This window comes from Sturnus vulgaris, chromosome 10 (genome assembly GCF_052056855.1).
Source record: "Sturnus vulgaris isolate bStuVul1 chromosome 10, bStuVul1.hap1, whole genome shotgun sequence".
Classification (NCBI taxonomy): domain Eukaryota; kingdom Metazoa; phylum Chordata; class Aves; order Passeriformes; family Sturnidae; genus Sturnus; species Sturnus vulgaris.
In genome coordinates, this window is record NC_142252.1 from 5,946,280 (window position 1) to 5,964,152 (window position 17,873).

The 17,873-nt window shown below is 47.2% G+C and overlaps 3 protein-coding genes across 6 annotated transcripts in view; 1 reads left to right on the forward strand and 2 right to left on the reverse strand.

The window, feature by feature from the left end:
• Positions 1 to 4,276, reverse strand: part of ARMC8 (armadillo repeat containing 8) — a 60,601-nt gene extending 56,325 nt beyond the window's left edge. For 2 of the 4 annotated variants that reach the window (XM_014870460.2, XM_014870459.2), the window contains exons 1-2: positions 4,095 to 4,276; positions 2,128 to 2,204 (exon numbers count right to left, since the gene is read on the reverse strand). In XM_014870460.2, coding sequence (XP_014725946.1) covers positions 2,128 to 2,204; positions 4,095 to 4,139 — 122 coding nt within the window. In that variant the 5' untranslated portion in view covers positions 4,140 to 4,276. The remainder of the gene's footprint in view (positions 1 to 2,127; positions 2,205 to 4,094) is intronic. The other 2 variants (XM_014870462.2, XM_088170628.1) reach the window with 2 other exon arrangements.
• Positions 4,277 to 5,732: 1,456 nt separating this feature from the next.
• Positions 5,733 to 14,370, reverse strand: DBR1 (debranching RNA lariats 1). The gene is made up of 8 exons (XM_014870479.2): positions 14,103 to 14,370; positions 13,866 to 13,990; positions 13,688 to 13,768; positions 12,563 to 12,648; positions 11,903 to 12,127; positions 10,981 to 11,061; positions 8,575 to 8,720; positions 5,733 to 8,075 (listed from the first exon to the last, which is right to left on the reverse strand). The coding sequence occupies exons 1-8, from the start codon at positions 14,297 to 14,299 to the stop codon at positions 7,412 to 7,414; spliced, it is 1,605 nt and encodes a 534-aa protein (XP_014725965.1). The 5' UTR covers positions 14,300 to 14,370; the 3' UTR covers positions 5,733 to 7,411.
• Positions 14,371 to 15,394: 1,024 nt separating this feature from the next.
• Positions 15,395 to 17,873, forward strand: part of LOC106849697 (serine/threonine-protein phosphatase 2A regulatory subunit B'' subunit alpha) — a 51,174-nt gene continuing 48,695 nt past the window's right edge. Inside the window, exon 1 of the mRNA XM_014870476.2 lies at positions 15,395 to 16,366. The gene's annotated coding sequence lies outside the window, so the exon portion shown is untranslated. The remainder of the gene's footprint in view (positions 16,367 to 17,873) is intronic.

A 17,873-nucleotide genomic window follows, 5' to 3' on the forward strand; every position in this document is an offset into this window, starting at 1 on the left:
AGCATTTAGGTACATTTTACCTTTATCAAAGCTCATTCAGAAGTTGGGTTTCATTAAAATTACAAGGATGCAATGAAAAAAAGCCCTAAGCCCAAGTTATTCATTCAAGCATACAAAAAAACAGGACTATCATAACTGAAGACAATCTGCAGAAACAAAGCCTCTTACAACAGCCCATTTTCTGATCCTTGATATTCATACAGTTCCATCAATCAAAATAAAAATCTAGGTCATCAGTATTTCCAGCCAGGATGCAGGGAAAAACCAGCACATCTTAGGAAACAAAGATTTTCTGCAAAGGATGCAGCATATCTAGTAAAGCTTCTGACAGGCACTTCTGGAAAAACTTTAATGCTTTCCTACTCCACCCCAAATACTAGATCATTCTAACTTCAATACCTATGCATACACCCTGAAATCAAAGAAAGAAGGACAAAACAGTATTTTTTCTGCCCAAAAAGAAACCTGGACTGACAGAATTTTTTAATATATACATTACTCTAAATTCTTTTATATACATTTTTTATATTCTTTCATATTCTTATTCTATCTTTCATATTAATTTTTCTAAATTGGACTGTCGCACATCCATCCACCAATATTTCAAAAGCAACACATCTGCCACAAAGGACTGGCTCAGAGTCAGTAAAGATACTCTCAATTAAGATTTCAGCCAGAGCATCACAAATAGAGTTTTACCACCCAAATCTGCCCTGTGAGAGATTTTGTGAAATAAATCGGTATTTTCTTGTCTTTAAATACAAGAAAAGGATCTCAGCATAGAATCCACTGACACCCATGGACAAGGCGAAGAATGCCAGATGTTCCCCAAGACAAAGATACTGCCTAAAACTCCTGTTTCTGGGAGATCAGTTATACTGCAAAAGATGAACATATCAAGAGACAGAGAAGGGATTACCAAGGGCTGTGGGCTCCAGTCCTCTGAAAAGGGAGGAGAACAGGGACAGAGCACCAGCCATGGCTCAGAGCATCTGCCAGGGAGAAAAGAGGGGCTCAGTCACCCCACTGGGACACTGGATGAGACATGTCCTTCTCCAGGACCACCCCACCACCCTTCTGAGGAGGGGACTACAAAGGCCAAGGGGTGGAAGCAAAACCAGACACCCCTAGAGCAGAGTTAAGAACCTGTACATAGTTACAGCAGGGTATCAGAAGTTCTTGTACAGGTAAGGGGGTATCCTAACCAAGAAAACTTCCAGGACAGTTTCACCTGGACTGGGTTCTTCATGTATTTTAAAGGGACACTGACAGTTGCTCCTGGACATTTGGAATAAATGTTTTCTTCTGCTACTGGGGCACATCCCAGGTTGTGCTAAGCAACACAACCAACATTCTTGGCTTTTTAACCCACTTGTTCCTTTAATTTCTCCTGGTGTATTACTAGACAGCCACAGCCAGCAAGCTCCTGGTAAGCCCAAAAGGTCTGGTTTCACCACCAAAGTCAGTCCTGGGCAAGGTCTCATTTGCCACTTTGCTGGAAAAGTGATTTTACTGGAAAGCTCATGGCCCAAGGACAGCAAAGGAACAACCAGAGCTTTGCAGCAGTTTCACTCCTGCTCTTTGACTCACTCTCTCAGTCACAGCCTGACCGCTGGCATGAAACAGAAGTACTGAAATATAACTTGCATCCAAATTCAGTTCTGTGGAAACATTCTCTTGCAGCTCCCATGGGGAGACAGAAGCCAAGCACTAAAAAAGTCAAAGCCAACACGCAGGCATGGCAGCAGGGGAACGAGTAAGAAGCAGGTACACTGACTTGGCAGTGCAGTAAGAAAAAAGAGTCTCAACAGACCTGGAAGAGGAGCAAAACACGGCCAAAAGGCAGAAATACATCTGAAAGAATTTTCAGTGCTCACAGAATGTTTAACCTCATTTCTGGCAACTGGGAGGCTGTGTTATGAACCATATGCACTACAGAGTGAGAGTCTATATCAATACTGTCCTTATATCAATACTGACATATTTGTATTAAGATTCGCCAACATTTCTCAAAAAAAAAAAAAAAAAAACCAGGAAGAGCTTCTTGCCCTTGACCTATCACTCTAGTGGGATCAAGTACACCTGGCTATGCACAACCAAGAGCCCAAGAGTGTTTCAATGACTTACATGACACCTTGCAGGACTTTTTGGGGATCGAGATCAAACAATCTATCGACATAGTGGCGGCTACTGGCTGTGACCTCCTGCAGAGAGAGAGCAAACAATTGCAATAGTTTATATCAATTCATACAATGGCTTATGCAGCAGTGAGTCTACAAAACTTCCCAGGGCAAGAGGCAGGGAACCCACAGAACTATATTTAAATGTGCAGTATGTTACTGCTGAGCAACATGACACAAAGAAAACCCTGAGTTCAAGTGTAATCTAGAGAAGATGAGGCACTTAATGTAGATAACAACATGGTAAGTGTCAAAGCAAGTTAACAGAGAGCTATTTATGAACTGCAGTTATCAGCACTGACTTGATCACAATTTTATTACGTTTAATTAGTGTATAAAATAAAATAAATTCCTGGAAGAAAAAGTTTCAAAGAGCAGTTAATGTTGCTCAAGAACCATACCCACAAACAAGCTCTCCAAAAGAAGGAAGCTCATAACAAGATATGTTTCTGTAACTTACTTTGCCACAACATACCTATATTTCAGAGTCTGTGCCACACACCTTCAGTGGGACAGCAGCACAGTATTCCCCACTACATTCTCACAGCGCTGGATAAGACAAAGCAAATTCCCTTCTCGGCAACAGGACCATGCTTGTAAGCTACACACTTATGCACCACTGATTTGCTATTCCTTTTGAGAAGATCCAAAGTCGGGAGATGGCAAGCATTCCAAAATACAAGGGTGGGAAAGGGAAGAGAGTTTTCCCTCCAGGTTCTCAAGACTTGCCAGGGTGTGTTTCATTATCTCACCTTTTTTTTTCTTTTCAACAGCTCTCTTTTCATTAAGCTTTGCCCATTTTTTCCTTATGAGTTTTCCTTGAGAGAAGCTCTTAGAGAATTGAAAGCTCTTCCTATTGCTTTAGCAAATATCTGCTATGGGGCTGAATCTACTCCTGCTTCCCCACCCCGATGTCAAGAGGCACCAGCAGCTTCTTGCCTATGGTCTCACATCACTGAGAAGAATCATCTAGAGGCAGCAGGGCTCCTTTGTCTCCAGGAACACTATTAAATTATGCCACGTAATTCCTACAGATATACTTCCACCATGCAACCAAAGACAGTATTTTTGAGAACAGCAATAGACTTTTAGCTATTTGACCTATGTATTTACATGTAAAACTCTTCTAGAGTTCAAAGATCCCGTAGCTTTCTGTTTCTAAAATATCCTGGCTTCCACCCCATCAGCTACGAGGTCGGCAATATGTAGAAGGATATTCATATGCAGGCAGTCCCCTCAAAAAAAAGAATTTATCAACGTTATCACATTCACGGATCTCTTAACCAACATGAATTTTTCAGGGAAGAGAAGGAAAAGCGCCAAGCCTCCACTCTTGCGGCAGCACCCGGGCTGCTCCCTTTGCATCGCTACTCCCAGCACCCGTGCGCTGCAGCAGGACCGCTGTGCGCCCGGGGCCGTCCCCCGGGGAAGGGAAGGTGGCTGTCAGAGCCTCCCGCAGCACGGCGGCTCCTCCCTGCCGCAGGAGCCGGGACACCGCGAGGAGAGAGCCCCGGTTCCGGCACCGGCACAGCCTCCGATCCGGGGCGGGCTGCGAGCGCACCTGGGAGCCCCTGCCCCGCTGCGCAGCCCCGGAGGAAAGGCAGCGCCGACAGCGCCAGGGCCCTCCGCGTGCCGAGCGGCAGCTGCCCCGGGCCGGCGAGCCCGAGCCGTGCGAGCAGCGAACGACAAGAGCGCCGGTGCCTCCGCAGCCGCGGAACGGGCTCGCCGGCTCCCTCAGAGGGGCAAAACCAGCACCGGGAGAAGTTGCGGCGCGAGGGTGAGAGGGAAGGAGCGCGGCCCCGCCGCCCGCACCGCCCCCGCTCCCAGCACAGCCCCAGGGCCACTCCCGGCGCCGCCGGACAGCGGGGCCCTGCGGGGGCCAAGGTCAGGCAGGGCCCGTCCCGCGGCACTCACCGAGAGGACGCTCATGCGGAGAGGCGCCTCCAGCACACACGCCATCTTGGCGGAGCGCTCCGGCACCGGCGGCGCCTCAGGCCGGCGGGCGCGGGCTCATGGCGGGCGCGCGGCGGGCGGGGGCCGGGGGTAGCGGGGCGGGCCCAGCGAACCGGCCGGCGCCGAACCCCCGCTGCCGCCCCACCGCGCCTGCGCCGCCGCTCGCCAGCCGCGTGCGGAACGGCGTCCGCTGTGCGCACGCGCGGGGAAGGGCGCGGCCTTCGCGGGCCGCGGAGAGTGACGGCTCTAGCCGAACGCGAGCCGAGTCGAGCCGGAAACCGAGTGGAGCCGAGCGGAGCGGAGACGAGTCCGAACACAGTTGAGGCAGAGACCGAGTGGAAACGAGCCCAGCCCGAGCAGATCCGAACCTGAGCCGAAAAGAGCCCGAGCCGAGCACGAGCCGGAGCCTGCCGAGCCTTTGTCCGAGCCCGAGCCCGCCCTTTCCCCTCAGCCTCGCTGCACAGAAATGGTTTGGGTTCCTTTGGTTTGTCATTGCTTTTGTTGCCTGCATTGATTTGTTTGGTTTTGAATTTGTTTTTCACAAAGAACACCCCAAACAACTCAGGACTTCAATAAGATGTGCTACAGGTTCTATAAGACCTGCTGTTATTTTATTAGCCCCACTGAGGCACGGGAACAGACTGTACCCACCCTGAAGTCAGAACTAAATGGGAGAAGGATGGTAAAACCACAAAAAATAGCAGAAACATCACAGCTCGTGTTCATACCTCTCAACCTATGCCCTTCCCAAGAAAACAGAGGTTTGGCAGCTGCTAGAGACTGCACAGGATAACAGGAGTACAATAAACATACCTTAGGATGCAGTCACGAGGTGACTTTAATAGCTTTAATTTTAAAATATTCCATTATGAAACAAGGCTATACCTCTTTGCTGTTTTCCTCTGGGCAGACCGATGACATGATGTGAAAATACCTGAGTGCTGACCTGGGATGGAACAGGTGAACACTTTTCTCCAAGCACTACTAACAGTAAAACCAAAAAGTTTTAGACTAAGTACACACGCTTAAAAAACTTCAATACAAGGGTTGTACGGAGAAACGTTTTCCAGAGGTTTCTCATCAAAATTTCAGAAGTTTTCAGAGAGACTCTAAATCTTTTTAAAGAGGACTGGAGTCTCTGGATCTTAAAAGCCAATTTAAATTTGTCAGCATTCCCTTGAGTTTTCCATACTTTTTGAAGTATCTGGCCTTTACTGGAGAAGTTCAGCGCTTCTACTGAATCCTCCTTGCAGCACAGAATCTTGTCGACAGGGAAAATCCATAATGGATGAAAGCAAGGTAGGGGAGGACACTGCAAACTGCAAAGAGGGTGTGAACAACTGCAAGAAAGGGCACGGCAACTCTAGAGGTCAGACATGATTCACACTCAGAAAAAAATTCTGTTCACTGTATTTACCAGCTGCAGTCTGCTCAATGGACGCTGAAATACTTTATAAAAAAATTTTAAAGGTTCAAAAAACAGTATTCTATCTTGTCCAAGTCTCCTGCCTTCTAGAAACACATCAGAGAAGGGGCAGGCATGGGACAACACAGGATAGAAGAGTTTGTTTTAAAAACATAAGGAATCAGACTGAAAAGTCTGTTACATGCAAGATACATCTTTATTCCAGTGCAGAGACCCTGAGAGCTCAATGCCATGCTCAGGTTCCTTGGGAGGCTTTTCAAGTCCATAACAGAATTTATATTTAAAATACTTTATTTCCATTATAGTGTTCAGATCATGAGGCATGACTAAGGTTTTACCACTGCAGACCCAGGACTCTTAAAGAGACTCATCTGCTTCAATAATTTACCTGACAGTTCACAGCCATTTTACATGAGTGTTTACATTTTACCCTGAGTGTCACACCCCGGTTACTCCCAGTTTGTCCTCATGACTCAATACAGCTCTTTCGTGGCTATTCTGATTGATGAGCTGTTAATTGCACTGTTGACAGCATTAATTATGCACTTTTCCAGCCCTTGAATGTTTAGGTTTTGTAGTGAACTGCTTGACAGGAGAGGAAGCAAGATGAACCCCGGATCATGGAAGTGACTTAAAAACAGAATTCCCCACCACAGGAGCTACTTCTGCTTTTGAGGCAGCACGGCCGTGAGGAATTCTATCTAAAAATTCCATCTGTCAGGAAGGCTGTTAAGTCTAATGACATATCCTTGAAAACATTGTCATTTTCATTAACTCACTCAGTTTTATCCCCATGACTTCTTAGGCCAAAGGAGCGCCATTTACTAATAATTCAGGGCAAAAAAAGAAATAAAAGACGACTTCCAAGAGGGTCTCTGTTCTGGCAGGTCCCTCCCTCATTTTACAAATGTGCTTTGGAAGATTCCAAATTCAGTTTTAAGAGGTCAGCAAGTTACAGCTACTGAAATGAGGAGTGAAAAGTGACGCTAATGATAATGGGAGGTGTTACTGTCTCAGGCAACTTATAAACCTTCTGCCTTATATGAACACAAAACACAGCCCTAATTAGTCAGAGTTGAGACAGTGGTAGTGTCTACATTTAGGAGATTGTCCTTCCTAACTATTTCCATTTTAAGACATTGTTCTCAAGTTTTAAGAAACAGAACACAAACGAGTTTTTAAGAATAGAGATGCACTCTTCCATGGTCCCCATAAAACTGTCATCCTCCAAATCAAGAGACTTGGTTTGCTATCAGAACTATAATTAAAAGCCAATCCTGGACAATGCATATTGTTTTGTTTATGACCACGAAGTTTGTCTGTGGCATGTCTATCACCAGAAACAAAAATCTTCCTTTTTCTATTGCTGTTTTGTTATCATGGGAATTCTATTTTCAAATTTCATTCGCAGGCCTATTATGTATGTTACTTTGTATTAACAGTTCAGTATAAAACAAAAACAAATTAAAACAATAAAATAAAATCATTCAGTCTTGGAAGTCAGATATCTTGCTTGTACTCAGACTACAGTTTAAGAATTCTTGTTAAAAAAGCACGGTGAGTCTTGTTCAGGTGAAGGTTCTTGCTTCACCAAGAACTGAAGCAAAATCAAGGATATATGAGCTTTACATCCTTTGACAAAGTACTTCGTTGGAAGAAGTCTCAGCTTCTTTCTTTGATGTCCATTCTGGGTAAATCACCTTCCGTTTGAGAAGTACAACCAGCCTCTGAGCTTAGGAAAGTAACATGACTAAGATCATGTGACATTAAAAGCACGCACAGTCCACTACAGTTCTCACCACCTTCCCACAGGAAGGCAGGGAGAGAACTTAGTTACACACTTTGTGAAATATTAATCTGTTTTATCTTCATCCTCTGCAGCATAGATAGCTTGGTTCCTTCTCTTGATTTTTTTAACGCCACTGTTCCCATTTTCATCAGCACCAATGCGCTTCAACGACCTCTCAGTGGGGCTCTTTTCCTCCACCTGCTTGCTCCCACCAGACTTCTCCAGTTCCTCATTGTTGGAGTCGGTGGCATCGTCAGACGACACCGCCATGGAGTCTGGCATGATCCGGATATCGGAGAAGCTTGTAGAGAACTCAGGAGGGTGATCAGGGGAGGGATCTACAGAACATGTACTCAAGTCTTCATCACCATCTTCCTCATCCAGCATTATTTCATCTGGATTAAAGGACGAGAGGCCAGAATTGTCTGTATTGTATTCACTGGGTTCCTCTGCTGACCCAGGACTGTCCATTTCCTCTTCACATTCACCTCGTCCTGAGCCCTCTTCTTTAGCCTGCTGGATCCTGTCATTGATGTCAGTGAGGCCAAACTGGGCACAGAACTCAGTGGTCTGGGGATTGATGGTATGAACTGGCTCCATGTTTTTTCGGGGCTTGCTGGGATCATAACAAGCAGCTGTCAATGTGAAGTTGCAGGGAATTTTGAGGTCATGGTTCAGCTCTTCTAACACTTCTTTAATGGCTTCTTCTGTCACACTGTAATCCCACCTAAACAAGTGCATAAAGTTTAAACAAGTGCAGTAAGTCAAAAGGTACTGCTTGTTCCCACCACAGAGTGCAGCCTTCAAACATGGATTATAAATTCATCTTACAACAGACAATTTATTCCTCAAATGCTTTTTCAGAAAGGTTTTCATTTTCTTTTGGTCAGTACTGAGACACCCTTCTCCCCACCAAGGATTAGTGTATTACATTAACCCACACCCATAACCCAGCCTGATTTTCAGCCTCATGGTATAGTTTCTGTCCCTCAAATGCTGATATCTAAGTTTGCGAAACAAAACTAATGGCCCAGGTAGAGCAGTAAATAAGTTGAACACTTTAGACTTTTGTCAACATCCCCTTTACTTTCCAAGGCTGAAGGATAGCAAGTTCTATAAGGCATTACAGGCTGCAGAACAGAAACACAACTTCAATATAGCTTTACTTCCAGTCCAGAAAAACAAACTAACCAACCACACTTACATCACTATTTTTCCCAACTTACTTGGCATGGAGGCCATTCTTTTCAGGCATGTTCCAGGAGCTTGGGGTCACATTAATCAGACTGTTGGTGGCCTTGAGAACTGCAATCCACTCAGCATCATACTCCAGTGAGTCGCCTGCATTGGGATCATGCTCCACGTCTATTATCTACTTACAAACACACAGAAAATAGACCAAGTCAGTTATTTCTCTTAATACCAGAATCTGATTAAAGTGTCAAATGTTACTTTCACTGTACAGAGTTTTAATGAAAAGTGCACTGAGCTAGTGGTCTGAACCAAACAACTCCTCTCAAGCCAGTCGCCCATAATGGGCTAATAAAGTACAATCAGTAACAATAAAAAAGGCATTTCTGAATTTCAGCTTAGAGCAATTAAAAAGCAGAACATAGTCCCTCCCTTACTGCCAGCAACTGGACATTGATACAACTTGGAAATAGAATTTGTGTGCTCCTAAATTCATGCTGCCTTCTGTTGGAGGTTAAAATTTTTTCCATCCTTTTTTTAGTTTCTCCTAGGGAATTTTTCTCCCATTTGTTGCCTCAGAGACCAAAACAACAGATACTTAAGGGAAACAAAGTATGTGGCCAGGATGAGGGAGGGAGTGCAGTTTGCTACATCTCTTAGCTGTTGGGTTTTCTCTTGGGAAAGGCAGAGATACTTTTAGATTTTGGCTGGGGGGTGAGGGGTTGGGGTTGGTCCTCGCTCGCTCTCAGGATCAGAGGTGAGACAGTTGTGGTTTTAGTGCCGGGCTGCTGCTGTGGGGAGAATTCTCGGCCACCACAGTTCCATCCTTTACTGCTTCCTCCTTACTGTGGGTGAGCCTGTGCTGTCAGAGCGGCCATGGGACTGGGACATTTTTAACACTTGATTGATCTCACTGGGAAGGACCCTCACCATCCACTCGGGTGCCTCAGGGGAAAACCACTCCTCACTCCAAGGCAGCGTCTCCCAGCTGCCTTCAGGAGCCCAAAGCCACTGCACAGCCCCAGCCATTTTCTGCCACTGCTTTGGGTTTTTTGCTACACTTTAGCCTGAAACCCAGCACCCACCGAGACCCCCCGCTCCTTCTGCCTCTGCCACCACTTGGGCTTAGTGCTACAGTTCGTTTGCCACCCTGGGTGTGCTGGCTCTGCCGTTCTGGCCGTGGCTGTGAGGCTCCTGCTGCAGCCATTTCGCCATCCAGAGGGGCCGCGGCCCGGCCGCCCCTGCGGGTTTGCACAGGAAGCCCCTTTTCCCCTCTCTCCCGCCATCACCCACAGGCAGAGCGGCACCGAGCCCGCGCCACAGCGCCCCCTGCCGGCGCGGAGGAGTCACTGCCCCGCCCTGCCCGGCCGGGAGCCACCAGCGCCCCTGCTGGCTGTGCCCGGAACTGCACCAAGGGGAAAGTGCCTGCGGCTGAGAGAGGCTGCGACTGGGTCTGGGACTGGCTGGTGTTAATGCTGCTGCTGTTAGTTTGTCTTGTTTTATATATATTCTAGCAAAGAACTGTTATTCCTTTTCCCATATCTTTTCCTGAAAGCTCCATAATTTAAAAGTAATAATAGTTTGGAGGGTAGGGGCTCATATTTTCTATTCCAAGGGAGGTTCCCACCTTACTTGGCAGACATCTCTCTTTCAAACCAAGACACTTCTAAGTGGATACAAACCAAGAATTGACAAGAACAATATTCTGCTATATGAACACCTGCTCTTAGCACAGCTATGAATTAAAAGGAAATGTTTTTAAACTCTTTCATGATTAATTGAAATTCAGATCACTTTGTCTTCAGTGACATTACCCAAATCAAACCATTTGGGTTAGCCAAAGCCCTAATCAGGCTCTAACTTTAAATACTCCACAAATAATTAAACCCTCCATGCTGCTGGAGGTAGTACTAATCCAAATCAGTTTTGTTATAGGATTTTAAGTCTGGACTTAAGCACTCATGTCCCTTTACATAGACAGAGCCCATCCTCATACTCTCTTCCATCTTCGAGGGTAGTTTCTAGGATCTAGTTTCTAGGATCTCACCACACATCCAAAGGACAGACAATTAACAACTTTCCCCTTGGGATGATAAATAAAAGCCACTCTAAGACTAGTAAAACACTTGAGTACATTTGAAAAACATGCTGTCAGCAGCTCACACTCACAGCAAATTATTTTAGACTAATCCACTGAAGTCAGGTACTTGTTCTAAGCTGGATGGAAATGGTAGGATTAAGGAAACACAGCACCTACACAACATGATCTGCTTAGTTCACGACAAAATCCTACAAAGACCATTCCACACACCTAGCATTCCTAGTGCCTTTAAAATTCCTCCACTTATCAGCACTATTCTTCATCTTATACCTAAGAATAGCACTAGCAGTTCAAACAGACAAAATACTTGAAGTGAAAACCTTCTGCACACGTTCATCACCTGCAGGAAGTCTCTGTGTGGCAGGCACTTATCCAGAGCCAGAAACTTGGTTGTTTTCGGTAATTCTTCTTTGGAGTTTGTCTAGGAAGCAAATGGTGTTAAAACAATCATTAGCACTTATGTGAAATTTGATCATTCTAAACAAGCTGTATAGACAGGTCTAAAAGTACAATTTTTACAGAAAAATAACTTTCTGAAATAGAAAATTAGCAGGGAGAAATAGAAGGATGGACTTCACTGGGAGTTTAACAGGAAGCACGATGCAGATGATAGCAAGATAAAGCAAGAGCTACATTTCAGCACTAACCAAAGCAGCTGAGCACATCCAGCCTTGGAGCAAAAAGAAAAACTGTAGCTTAATTTGAAACAGACTTGTTGAGTCTACATGGTCTGAAGTTACATTTTTACAGATAAACAACTTGCAAATAGGAACAGGCCTGGCACCAATTCAGAAATAAGAGTTTCAACTACCAGCGGGTTTTTTGGCTTAACCCTGGGCTACCAGACCTGCAAATCTGTACTACAGGGATCCTCCCACCCTCAGATAACCACCCTCTTCAGTCACTACACCTTTTCACCTTTTCTGAAGATGTTCCCTTTTTCTCACCTATTTTGAAGTTATCTGCTTCCCCAACAGAGCAGGAGAGTGCTTTTCTACATAGTTAAATTAACAAGTTGCAAGAACAATAACTTCAGCTACTTCATGCTGTTCCTAAAGATGATTAGAGAGTTACACCCCTCATTTATAACATCTCTTTAATTTACATAAAACAGTAGTCCTAACATCTCGTAATCTTTCATGGCTTTAACTGAGTTTTAAGAACAAAAACTACTAAATTGCTTTTTTGGACATGATTACCTGCACTAGAATTCTATAGTGTGCCTGGGACACATACATTCTTCATTTTCTGTCCCCCTTTACCTCGTGTTGTACAAAAGCTGCAAATTTAACATGGAGATGTGCTGAGAACCAGTAGGTGGGTTTCAGGTGCTGCAGAAGCTCTGTAGCAGCAGGGCATCCCAACGTGTTGCTCTCCACTTCTTGACGGAAGAAAGATTTCATTTTGAGGAGCTGTTCCTTGTTTCCATAGTGATAGATGCTCCTTGGCCAGTCATGTGACATAAATATATCCATGGGACGCTTTAGCTGTCAGGCCAAAAAGCACATGGCTTAAATACAAGATTTTGACAAAGGGGGTTAGAAATTACTTGAGGAAGCCAGCTGTGCTTTATACTGCCTTATGAAAGAGTTCACATCACCACCGTAAGTCAGGCACTCAGAGGAAATCATAGCTAGAGAGCAAGGCCTCTGCCCACAATCAAAGGAAATAGTCTTCCATGAAGGAAATATTCCTTCATGAGGAAATAATATTCCTCATGAAATTTTTAAAAGCTTTGCTTAAAAGGGATAATGGCTAAGCACAATATTCCTCCTCAAAGGACATACCCCTAAGAGGTCTGATGAACGTGTTAGAGCATGTTTTGCTTCAATATCCAGCATACTTCATCAGAATAGCTTTAACTCCCTAATTCTGTATTAATGAAAAATACCCTTATTTAAAAAAATAGGCTTTTCACTGACCTGTTTGAGTTTGAAGACTTCAATATTCCTCACATGGTAAGCACTTCTGATGGTCTGCTCGTTGTACGGTGGGCACTCAAAGTGGCCTGAAATGTTGAAAACAAGAATTGTTGCCTGAATCACTAGTTCCTTCCTACACAGCAGCTTTTTGGGGTTACACAGGCACCCAGAGTAACCCCAAACACAAGGCTGTGATTTTTCATGATAGTTCAGAGTACTGCCACTCTAAAACTACAGCTTAACAGGTTCAGCAGCAGCCTAAACATCCCTGTCACTGCCCACAGGCACCACAGACTCCGGAAGCACCAACAGGTATCCTGACAAAAGGGATGAGTATCCAACTTTACCTTGGGATAAAAGAGATGAATGCCTAGCATAGTTCCTACATACTCTACAGACTTAATAGATAAATTGCTTTTTTAGTATTGCCAAAAGAGTCTCGTCTCATGTCCCTCATGCAATATTCAGGCATATAAAATGCCCCCTTGATGACAGGATGTTTAATTAGCATTTACAGGTATTAGACAGAATCTAGTATTCTAGAAAACTGGTTCAGAACTTTGCAGCTTGAAAGCCACCTGCAAAGCTTCTCTGAAGCTGTTTGTTAGTAAAGATATCACAGTACAGTAACCATAAGGGCCACTCTTTCAAGTGCTGAGATCAGAAAGAATAAACTATCCTCTACTCACTGACACGGGGTATCATCTGTGACATGATTTTTGCCAACTTTCCCAGGAGGAACTCTTCAACACACACCCACATAACCAGGAGGAACCAGATGTACTGACCCTAAGACTCAGGGCAGGACAATACACTTATATAGTGTTACAGTTATAAACTGACTGCTTCACTCAAGGAAATTCAAACAGCGTTGCACTACACGCTGAAAGGACACTACCATGGAAAAATCAACAATGTTCCAACAAGGCTCCAAAGGCGCCTTGCTTCCTGCTGTGGTCACCGGGCAGCTACAGACTCATCTCAGAAAAATCCGTATATTGAACCACGAGTGGTTTTCAGGCTAAGAGACATTCGGGGCTGAGCACAGCCAAACCTTTACACCACGGCCCCGGCTCTCCCCACCCCTGCCCGCTGCCCGCCCCGCCGGTCCCGCTGCCCCGGTACCTTTCCGGTAGTCGTGAGACTTGAAGATGCCCGAGATGCCGCCGATCCTCACGCCGCGGAACCGCACCACGCCCGCGTAACCTGCAGGACACGGGAGGGGGGTCACAGAGCGGCCGGGCAGGGCAGGGACTGCGTGGGAAATCGCCGGGAGACCGGGACTGGAGCGGAGGGACCTTACCCAAGTAGTAGATGTTGGGCGCGACCCAACCGCCGTAGGGCAGCTCCTGCAGGTGATTGGAAGCCTCGTGGTTGCCGCCGATGAACACGGTGAGCACCGGGGCTTTCTTCTCGCCCGAGTAGTACCTGCGGAGACACGGCAGCTGCTGGACCCGGCCAAGCCCGCGTGGGTAGGACCGGGGGCCGGGGCCGGAGCCGGGGCCGGGGCCGGGGCCGGGGCCGGGCCGGCGGCGCTCACCGGTAGAAGGTCTGCATGTGCCGGTACTTGGCCGGTACAGCCATGCACCGCAGGTCCGCCTCGTTGCGCACGGCCTGGAAATCCCCGCAGCAGAGCAGCAGGTCGGGCCACACGTTGTGGCGCCGCTGCAGCAGCTCCAGCGTCTCGTACATCTTGTCCAGGGCGCCGTGGCAGCACCCGACCACCGCCACCTTCATCGCTGCCGCTGCAACGAGCGGGCGCCGCGCGCGCCTTCCACGTCACCGCCGCGAGCGAATTGCGTCACCTCACCGCGCTCCTGTGCGTCACCGCCGCGCCTGCGCCCTGTGGGGACACGGCTCTGGTGGGGGGGGTCACGGCCCGCGGGGATCTGGGCTCGCCCCTTCATCGTCGCTGCCCGCGGGCTTCCGAGAGCCCTGCTCTGAGGGACCCTGCCCGGTCATCTCCCTCCGCGAGCAGGGATGTCGGACCCAGTGACATCTCATGATCCCTTCCAGCCTTGCCCGTTCTTCACTCGAAGGGTAGCCAGGCATTGGAGTGGGCTGCCCGGGGAGGTGATGGAATCGCTGCCCCTGAGGTGTTCTGGAGCGAGTTCAGAGCAGGGAGCGGATCGGGGGAAGGGTCACGAGTCTGAGAGGAGCGGCTGAGGGAAGTGGGCCGACTCAACCTGGAGAAAAGGGGGCTCAGAGGAGCCCTTCTTGCTCTCCGCAACTCCCTGTTGACAGGAGGGGGAGATCGGGATCTGCTCCCAGGGAACAGGAACAGGACAGGAGGATATGGCCTCAAGCTGCACCAGGAGAGGTTTAGGTTGGACATCAGGAGGAATTCTGTAATGTAAACGGTGATTAGACACTGGAAAATGGGCTGCCCAGGGAGGTGGTGAAGTCCCCACCCTGGAGGTGTTTACGGAAAGACTGCATGTGACGGTCAGTGCCCTTGGTTGTCAAGGTGGGAATCGGCCACAGGTTGAACTCGATGATCTCAGAGGTCTTTTCCAACTTTAGTAATTGTCTCTGATTCTGTAGCTGGCCAGTGGGACCTTCACTCTGGGCAGTAACACTGTCACAGCGATGAGCACCATGGTCCATAACTGGTCAGGACAGCTCGTCACACTCACAGAGTGGAGTTGTACAGCGGGGCAGGAGCCCCTGCGAGGGCACCGGGGCTGCACAAGGAGAGCTGCACAGGGGAGTCTGCGTACGGGGATCTGTATAAGGGGGGCTGCTCGGCTCCCCCGGCACCACTGCACCCGCCAGGCACTGCTCGCACCTCCGCAGCCAGCCCTGTGGGGAGCAGCAGAAGCTGTACTTGTCCCTCACTGCGTGGCTCACAGACCACAAAGTAGTGGTGGAGTAGCATGAGCAGTGGCTGTGCACACTTCCACCTGGCGTTTGAGGTGATAAAACACCGATTCGGGCCAGTTTAAGCCTCAGGCAGGGATGTTTTCAGCATAGCCAAGCGCTGGTTTCTGTAACTTTGTAGCACACAGGGACAGACAGAGTCAGTGACATGATTTGGGCAAGCACGTATGAGGAGGAGTGAGAAATCGGGTATCTCCCCTTTTCCTTGCAGACTGACAGGCTCCTCTTTGGAGAGCACTGATTTCCTGCTTTGGAAGGGCAGTGGATTGAATTGTAGGGTGGCATTGTACTGTCACGTAGTAAAACTGCTCCAGACTTTTTCCACTTCAAGGCTGGTTTGAAGGTTTTTAAAGTCTTGGTATTGAACAAAATTGCAAGGACATAGTTAAGCATTAATTGGTACTGCTTCCCCTGTAATCATGGAACCAAGCAGACATTCCTATTTGCCCATGGTAGCAAGCATTACATAATGGCCTCTCTTTTGATGCTAAGAAAATATGAGTGTTGTCTCCTACATTTCATAATTTCACAGTGTTGCATTACTCTGTGTACTTTGGGGCTCGTCCAAGCCTAGCTGAAGTGAAGGGAAAAATTCCTCTGGCTTCCAAACCCCACAAGTCTCCAAGGGGAAAGCACACATGGGAGCTCTTCGAGTGCACTTGGCTCTTTCACTAACTTTGCTTAGACCTACCTGGAGTAGTGCAAGAACTCATCAGTCCAGCATCTCTCCTGGGAAAGCTTTCCAACTCTCTGGGGAAGAACAGCAACCTCTTGCATTTGCATCTCTCAGCCTTCCTGAAGGAAGGGGGTGAGAGACAGAAAAGGTCCGCAAATCTCTGGAAGGTACCACCTTACCCAGGGTACACCATCTCAAGAGGCTTCCCGAGACGCCTGCCCATTCAAATTTATCCTCAGCCAGGCAAGGTAAGCTGATACTTTAATTGTATTTCCTGAGTTTGTGGGGTTGGACTCATTTCTTATACTCCATGTGCCACTTATCTCAAGTGAACTAGCGCACAATAGAGTCTCTAAAGTTGGACTTCTTTTATGTCATAGTATTTTAGTACTTGTACACTACTCATGATGCATCTTAATATCTGTAATTAAATTCAGTGTTCGCTAAGCAAAACTGCTCTGACCTTTCCAGAGCACAAAGGGAATCAGCCATGCTGCTGTTTACAGGGTAAGTGGCAGCAAGTTAATGCTTAACTATGTTATTGTAATTTTGTTCAGTCCTTCAAGACTGTTTGAAAACCCATGTGACTCAAGCACAGCTCTCTTCTAGCGCATGACTGACCCATGTTTGGCCTTGGACTGGGTTTTGCAGTCATAGTCTTTTGCCCCAGCTGTCTGTGCATGTGTCTTGTGCCTGAATGTCCAGTCCTGCAGCAGAGGACTGAGTGCACATCCTGTCCTGCATGAATGGCCAGGGAACCGTGAGGCCAAGGAGGGAAAAGTCCCAACAAGCAAGCTCAGGTTAGTAGATTGCTTGGGTAAGAGATATTTGCTCTTTTGGATGTTGCCTGCCTGCACTGACCAGTAAGTAATATTTTCTTCCTGAGCTGACTGTGATAGTTTAGTACCATTGAAGTAGTTTTCCTCTGCAGAGAAAGGAAGAATAAAAGGCATCTGAAGGGGCTGTAGATGACAGTTGCTTTCCTCATCTCTGAGAATGGAGTGAGAAGAGCTTTTGAAGACTTTTCTGTCAAGTGCTTCCTAGTGTTTTTAGAATATACTAAAAGGTTTCTAGCATGATTTACACATTACTAAAATGAAGAAGAACAGAAAAAGGGAGGGATCTGTATTTGACTTTTGGGGAGGGATAGCATGGCTGAGAAGGGAGGTACAAGGAGCAGTACTGGGAGACAGCGTCTGTGAAGGAGAGGGGGATACATTGGAGTGCAAGAGACAAATCTGATATGTTCCAGCTGAGATTTTGAGCTGCCTCTGTAAGCTGTGAGGGCATGTGAGGTGGCAGGTTGGTGTTTGTGTGCGACTGAAGGGAGGGGCTGCTGCAACCAGACAAGACTAAAGCTCCCTTAGGAAAAGGCCCCACAAGGCTAGCCTGAATATCACAAGGCTTGCCTGCAGCTGTGTCCAGGTGTCTTTGGGCATCTCCTCCCCTAGATCGTGTCTGATGATTGCAACACGATCTGCAGTGCAGCAACACAGCTGCCAACGCAGGGCCTGTTCCGGGCTGAGGCGCTGCAGCTACCTCCCTGTTCCAGCTGCACCAACAGGGCTCTTTCCCTCTTAATTTGTACCTTTTGCCAGAGGACACTCCTTTGCTGGAGGCACTACTGATGGCCTCCAGCCAATGAGGGCTGGAAGCTGTCTGGAGGAAGAGATGAAGCAACTCTCAGTAAATTTGCAGAGGACACCAGCTTGGTCGGGAGTGTTGATCTACTCAAGGGCAGGAAGGCTCTGCAGA

What these genes read in the sequence shown, in the direction of transcription:
- DBR1 (XM_014870479.2), bottom strand. Translation starts at nt 14,299, where the DNA reads ATGAAGGTGGCGGTGGTCGGGTGCTGCCACGGCGCCCTGGACAAGATG. An exon ending in CACATGCAGACCTTCTACCG is followed by an intron (nt 13,991 to 14,102) that starts GTGAGCGCCGCC and finishes GTGTCTCCGCAG; the next exon opens with GTACTACTCGGGCGAGAAGA. An exon ending in GCCCAACATCTACTACTTGG is followed by an intron (nt 13,769 to 13,865) that starts GTAAGGTCCCTC and finishes CGTGTCCTGCAG; the next exon opens with GTTACGCGGGCGTGGTGCGG.